At 33.6% G+C, this 7,710-nt stretch overlaps 1 protein-coding gene across 1 annotated transcript in view; it reads left to right on the forward strand.

Moving 5' to 3' along the window:
* The window catches only part of STK31 (serine/threonine kinase 31), a gene marked incomplete at both ends in the record, with an annotated part of 86,693 nt that extends 80,774 nt beyond the window's left edge, over positions 1–5,919 (forward strand). Inside the window, 2 exons of the mRNA XM_079152629.1 lie at positions 2,414–2,482; positions 5,689–5,919. Of these exons, the coding sequence (XP_079008755.1) occupies positions 2,414–2,482; positions 5,689–5,919 (300 nt within the window). The remainder of the gene's footprint in view (positions 1–2,413; positions 2,483–5,688) is intronic.
* Positions 5,920–7,710: the final 1,791 nt, after the last annotated feature.

Below are 7,710 nucleotides of genomic sequence, written 5' to 3' on the forward strand. Positions count from 1 at the left end.
CATGGAATATTTTGCTGAGAATGTTCTGTATGCTGGCTTTCTTTTTGTAAATTCTTTTAGCTTTTATTTATCATGGAAGGATTTTATTTCATCGTCAAATTTGAAGGTAAGTTTTGCTGGGTATAAGATTCTTGGTTGGCATCCATTTTCTTTCAGGGCTTGAAAAATGTTCCAGGCCCTTCTAGCTTTTAGGGTCTGAATTGAAAAATCTGCTGATAAATCCATATTGGTTTCCCCCTGAATATAATTTGATTCTTTTCCCTCTTGTGGCCTTTAAAATTCTGTCTTTATTTTGTATGTTAGGTATTTTCATTATAATGTGTCTTGGTGTGGGTCTGTTGTAATTTTGGGTATTTGGAGTCCTATAAGCCTCTTGTACTTGATTTTCCATTTCATCCTTGAGATTTGGGAAATTTTCTGATATTATTTCATTGAATAGATTGTTCATTCCTTTGGTTTGTTTCTCTGTGCCTTCCTCAATCCCAATAATTCTTAAATTTGGCCTTTTCATGATATCCCATAGTTCTTGTAGATTCTGTTCATGATTTCTTACTGTCTTCTCTGTTTGGTCAACTTTGTTTTCAAGATTAAATATTTTGTCTTCAGTGTCTGAGGTTCTGTCTTCCAGGTGTTCTATCCTATTGGTTATGCTTTCTATGGAGTTTTTAATTTGGTTTATTGTTTCCTTCATTTCAAGGATTTGTTTTTTTTTTTCAATATCTCTAACTCTTTATTGAAATGATCTTTTGCTTCCTGTATTTGCTCTTTAACTGTTGATTGGTACGATCATTCATTGCCTGCATTTGGCCTTTCATCTCATCCTTCAATGCCTGCATTTGCTCTTTCATCTCCTTGTTTGCTTCCCTGATTGTTTTGATTATGTACATTCTGAACTCCCTTTCTGACATTCTTCTGCCATGCTGTCATTGGATTTTATTGCTATACCATCTAGGTTTGTTTGGGACATTTTCTTCCCTTGTTTTCTCATATTGTTCAGGTAACTACCCGTCTAATAGTGAAAGTCTGGGATATTGCAGATTTCCTCTATTGACTAATATTGTCTCTGTAGATTTCCAGTAACTCACCTCTTAGTCTTCAGTAGCCTGAAGTCTTGGAGGAACTTGATAATGCGGTACTCCACTAGGAAGCTGGCCTTCTAGGGGTGGTAGACTTCAGGTGGGGTGTATTCCCTGGTGACTCTGAGTTGGTCCTGAGTCTCTCAGTACCTCCTCTTCTTGGCTCCTGGGTCTTGTCAAAGGTCCTCTAGCTCCCTGTAGGTGTCTCAGGAAGGGGGTTGCCCTTCCAATGATGATGGCCATGCCCTCGGGAATAATTCAAAATGCCTGCACCAGTCTGTAAAGAAGCCTCTGGCTAACTCCGTGATGGTGAAAGATCTCAGCATGGTGGTCAGTCGGGGTTGTTCAGTGATGGCATCTGTCTTTGGCCTGGTGGTTGGACGGGTTGGCCACCTCCACCCAGCTCCCCACGGCAGGCGGGTTGGGTGCCCGTCTGCTACCTCCACGATGCAAGTGGCTTGACTCTCCCGCCAGCTCGCTCCGCAACTGTGACCAACCAGTGATGGCACCGACCTAGGTCTCTCTGTAGTCTCTTAATCAGCTTAATTTTTTCTTTTCATCCTTCAGAATTTTCCTTTGGTTACATTTTATGTTATTTCTAGGTTATAATGTGAGGAACTACTTTGACCTGGATTTAAATGAATTGTAAAAAGTAAAATAATTTATGATGGTTCAAGAATTGAAAACTGGGTATTTGATATTGAAGTTATTTTTATGGGGATAATGTCAAAATAAATAAGATATATACCTTATCTTTTGGAGGTAATATACTAAAATATTTATTGATGAAATTAAGAGATGCTTAGGATTTTCCTTAGAAGTAACATATTTGGTTTTGTGCATAGGACAAGAGTAGTCACTGACTGATGGTTGTTAGGGTTAGGTGATGTTATATATGGAACTCAGAATACCTTTGTGTGTGTAAGAAATCTCCATATTTCATAGTTGCTTAATTTAGCTTATATTTCTTGAATACAAGTTAGGTATTGGAGTGGAAGGAAACTTACCTGATTTATTTTCTGGGTACTTCATTTTTAAGTATTGTTGAAGCCAGAATAATGTAGACTACTAAGTTTTAACACATTTTGTTATGAGGAAGTATTATCATTTATAATATATTCATAAACTCTGACTAGTACTTCAGGAACCTCAGGAACCATTTGGTTGCTTGTGAGCAAGTAGTTATTATCAAAGTTTTTGTATCCTGCAAGATTAAGTATTTTTGTAAATGAGCTTTTCTCTGTTCACCAGGATCTAAAGAGTTTCATATTTGACTCTCATATAGGATTAATATTTTGATAAACTTGAAATCTGTTCATACTTATTTTCTTTTACAGCTTTCTGTTCAAAATCAGGAATTTGAGACAAATGAAGATGGAATCCCCAAAGTGGATCAGTATCATTTGGTATGTGACCTTTTTGTCATTTACTGGTTTGAAATGTATAATAATGTAAACTTAAGTATTTGATTGAAAATGTCCAAGAGAGATTCATAGTAAAGAGTACTGAAAAAACTTCAAGTGCCTTACTTTTTATACCTTTGTCAAATAGTTAATATTACGAGGTTGTATGTCACATATATTATATATATCTATATCTATATTTAATAAGGAAAAATATTGTTTAATGTTTCAAGATTATATTGAAATTAATGTTTTAGCTTTTTATGAGTATCTACATCTTTAAAAAATTCTCACCTGTCATTTAAATTGCTTTGTAATTCATGTTTTCAGCCAAAATATTTTGATTATATCTTGTCCTGGGAATTGAACTAGGTGTTGGGTTTACAAGGATGGTAGCATTAAAAATGAAATTAACAATTTAGAAATGTGAATAAGTAAACAACCAAGATCTCAAAATAGAATATGAAGTAGTTCTGGGGAAGCTAATTTTTAATTATACAGGGAAGGAAGGAGTATAGTGTGATCACATGTTAAAAGGTTAAAAGTGTAAATATCTGATTCTAAAAGTTCTTATGCCATTTTAATAGTTTGGATATGTGTCAGAGAGGGAATACACATAACTTTATTTAAGACAATAATCTTATTTGACCGCAGAAATATTTTGTCTTTTGATAGTAATATCCATGAATTCGTTTAAAAAAAACACTTTAGAGATAATGTTTGTGATGTTTGCCATACTTTTTGGGTAGTAGTAAAAAGTATTTGAGGACTGGGATTGTGGTTTAGTGGCAGAGCACTTTTGCCTAGGATGTACAGGGCACTAGGTTTGATTCTCAGCACCACATAAATAAAATAAAGGCCTGTTGTCAACTAAAAAATTTTTTTATAAAAGTATTTGAGACAACTTTTGGGAAATCATGAAACTGCATTACGCATTCTGACTGTACAGAATGAGATAACAAAGAAGATAATGGTTTCCACTTTGAAAAGTCTATGATTGATATTACTTGCTGTTAGATGGCATTCTTTCAGAAGTTATGCTTCCGCCACAGTGAACATCCTGGAACCCTTGTTCTTTCTAGTTTAGTAGAAAAGTTATTTTCTACCATTTTATGTATCTGTCTGTTGATGGACATTTGGGTTGTTTCTGCCTTTTGCACTTAGAAATAATGCTTCTGTAAACATTTTTATACAGATTTTTGTGTGGACATGTTTTCATTTCACTTTGATAAATATCTTGGAGTAGAATTACTGTCACAGTTCTGTTTAGTTTGCAAAAACAGTGCAGTAGTTTTTTACATTATTACCAGCATGTGTCAGGGTTTTAGGTTTTCCTTATTCTTGACAACACTTCAAGTTGTAAGACTTTTTCTAGTGACCCTGGTGGGTGTGAAAGAGTATTTCATCATTGTTTTGATTTCCATTTTCTTAGGAACTAATGATGTCAACTGTCTTCCCCTGTGCTTGTTACTCTTGTCTTTCTTGAAGAAATGCCTATGCAGATTCTTTGCCTATTTTTAAATTGGATTTTTTTATTATTGAATCATAGGAGTTGCTTATATTTTCAAGGTTTAAGTTCCTTATTAAGCATATGGTTTGCTTAAGTGGTGACAGAATAAGTCACTTATAAGTGGTGACAGAATAAGTCACCACTTATAAGTGGTGACAGAATGCATTCTTGTCTTACCCAGAGCTATTAGAACTAATTACAAGGAAGGCACAGTTTCAAGATAGAAGATTAGTTACAGAAATTGATTGTATTTTATACACTTGCAATGAACAACCCAAAAATGAAATTAAGAAAACAGTTATACATTGTTAAGTTGAAATAAGCCAAACTCAGAAGGTTGGGGGTTTTATGTTTTAGCTCCTATGTGGAAATTAGAGTGGGAAGAGGAAAAGAAAGATGGGGAGAGGATCTCATGAAAATTGAAGGAAGATCAGTAGAATGGAAGAAAGGGACCACGGGGAGGGAAGAGGGGAGAGAAAGGGGAATTACTGGGGAATAATATTATCCAAATTATATTGTTATATTGTGTGCAATAACAAATCCCACCATTATGTACAGCTATAATGCACCATTAAAAATATGAAAAAAGAAAACAGTTATATCCATAAAGACATCAGAATTTTGGGTAATCCTTCCCCATTATTAATTTTTTAAAATAATCAGAACTATTCCTGCTTGTTATTCTTCTAAAAGCTTTAAAGTTTACTGCTCTAGTTTCAAGGAAAAAAAAAAACATTGTATTTTTGTTGGAGTTATATAAACTTCATAAATTGAAATTGGCACATATATTTTAGTCTCTTTTTTTTTTTTGGTCTAAGAATATAAGACTTTAATTTGTTCTATATTTACTTTTGTGGTTTTAGAGAATGTGTGTTATTTTTCTCATTTAGATTTTCTAATTTTTCAGTTGTTTATAGCTATTGAAGATACATTCTTTAAATATGTTTAAAAATATTTTCTATGTAGTGCTGTGTGGACAGTGGTATTCATTCACTTATAAATGTATATTGAATATGTGCTGTATCTCAAACATTGCTCATTGTTTGGGATGAATTAATAAACTGAAGTTTCTGACCTTAGAACCTTGGAGTCTAGTAAGTGCATTAATAGTAAATAGATGCTTTTAATTCTGTGTAATATGTACTCTGGTTGGAGCAATCATAGGGGGCAAATAGAAGACAAACCACGATGCCTTTGGAGGTGGAAGTAATTCTGTGGTAATGTCCTAGAATTGTTTACTTATGATAATACAGAGAATGTTATTTGAAATAGTGGTGCATAATAAAGTCTGGCTTCTGTAATGGTGATGATAATGGTAGTGGTCACAGAAGGGTTCCTAGAGGTGAACACTTCAAAACTGGAACCAAAACTAGTTGACCAGGTGAAGTTTAACTTTCTAAGCAGAGGAGTTTTAGTGTGAAATTTTCATGATGTGAAACTCGAATCAGTGCCTAATAAAGGACAGAAAAGGGGAAAATGTCCTTTGTTGAAATTGCACTTGTTTTTTTGAGAGATTTCAGCATTTCCCCCCAATAATTAGATTCTGTTGCTTTATCCCTTTACATTAAAAAGTAGTTGAAGTTGATAGGAATCTTTAATTAGGATAATTTGACTTTAGCTTCTGTCAGTGACAGATTGTCCTTTTGTTCATTTGTTTTGATTTTGATTTTTTTTGTTTTACATTTGTTTTTCCTTGCAGGATGATAATGTCAAATCCCTCCTCTGTAGCTTGATATATTTTAGAAGTTCAATGACCGCTGAGCAAGTTCTGAATGCTGAATGTTTCTTGCTACCGAAGGGGAAATCAATTCCAAACCCAGAAAAAGAGGTTGAATATACTCAATATAAAAAGGATGACGAATTAAAGATGGAAAACTTGGATAAATATAAAGAAAAGACAAGAAATGGTGAAGCCAACATTGATTTATAAATACTAATTCTATTGATGTTGCAGATCTTCCTTTTAAAATTTTTGTTTAGTTTGGTTAATAGAACAAAGATCTGGAATTGTTCTGGAACTAGTTGGATTTCATCTTTGGTATTCAGGTTGTGAAAAATAAAAAATGTTTGGCTATGCCTAAAAGTTGTTTGTATGCTTTGAGATTTTGCTTAACTTGGAGTTATTAAGTAAGGATTTTCTGTCCATGATTTTTGGAATTGAGTAATTAGACTGTGATAATTGAAAGGCTAGATTAGATTAGATTAGATTAGATTGCTAGACTCATATTCTACACAGATTTTCAGTATGTTGGCTGGTTGGTGATGAAGACTGGTACTTATTCAACAAATGATAGTTGTCATGTACTTTGTGTCCAGTTCTGGAAACATAAAGGTAATTAAAACATGGTCTTTGCACTTATAAAACCCACAGTTTATTGAGATTCAGATATATAAACAGATCTTCATAATACAATATGGAATATCCAGTATTAGCACTGGGCATTATGGGATTATCCAGGAGTATTCATCCTGCCGAGCAGTAGTGTTAGGGAAAACTTTCTAGAGAATGTGATAACTTAATCTTATTTATTGTTTTAAAATTCTTTTAAAATTTATTTTAACTATTAAAAACAAATTATGCATATTAATGGAATACCATGTAATGTTCCCATACATGTGTACATATACATGTTTACATTTAAGCATACAAAAGTTTAAATCAAGTTAAACATCATCTCCACACATTTCTTTATGATGAAAACTTTCAAAATTCTTTCTTTAGCTTTTTGAAATGTACAGTACATTATCTGTAGTTGTCCCACTGTGAAGTAGCACATCATAACTTTTTTATCCTAACTGTAACTTAGTACTCATGGATTAGCCTTTCTTCAACCCTCCCCACCTTTCCATATTCTCCCTGGCCTCTGATAACCATTAGTCTACTCTCAGCTTCTATAAGATCAGCTTTATTCGGTTCCATGTGTGAGTAAGATCATGCAGTACTAGTTTTTTTAAAAAAATTTTTTTAGTTGTAAATGCACACATACCTTTATTTTATTAATTAATTTTTATGTGGTGCTGAGGATTGAATGCAGTGCCTCACGCACACTAGGCAAGAGCCCTGCCATTGAGCTACAACTCCAGCCCAATACTGGTCTTTTTGTTAACTGAACACAGAGACCTCCATTTCCATCCATATGGCCACAAATGACAGGATTTCATTTTCAACAGTTGAGTAGTATTCTGTTGTGTATATACCACATTTTCTTTATCCATTCATTGGTGGATGGATAATTACATTGTTTTCACTTTTGTGAATAGGGCTTCAGTGAACATGGGAATGTAGATGTCTCTCTGATACATTGATTTAGTTTCCTTTGGCTATATACCCAGGAGTAGGCTTGCTGGATCATATGGTAGTTCTGTTTTTAATTTTTTGAGGAATCTCCATTCTATTTTTCATAATCACTCTAATTTATGTTATCACCAATAGTGTACAAAAGTTCTCCTTTCTCTACGTCCTTGCCAGCACTTGTTATTTAGCCATTCTTACTAGGGTAAGGTGATACTTCATTGTGGTTTTGATTTGTATTCCCCTGATGATTGATGACGTTGAGCATTTTCGTATACCTGTTGGTCATTTGTATGTCTTCTTTTGAAAAATGTTGAGGTCTATTTGTCCATTTAAAAAAATCAGGTTTTTAATTTATTTTTTTTTCTGTTGAGATTTTTATAGAGTTCCTTAAGTATTCTGCATATCAGCCCCCTTTCAGATTTGTAG

Source organism: Sciurus vulgaris, assembly GCF_902686455.1.
Source record: "Sciurus vulgaris genome assembly, chromosome: 8".
NCBI lineage: Eukaryota > Metazoa > Chordata > Mammalia > Rodentia > Sciuridae > Sciurus > Sciurus vulgaris.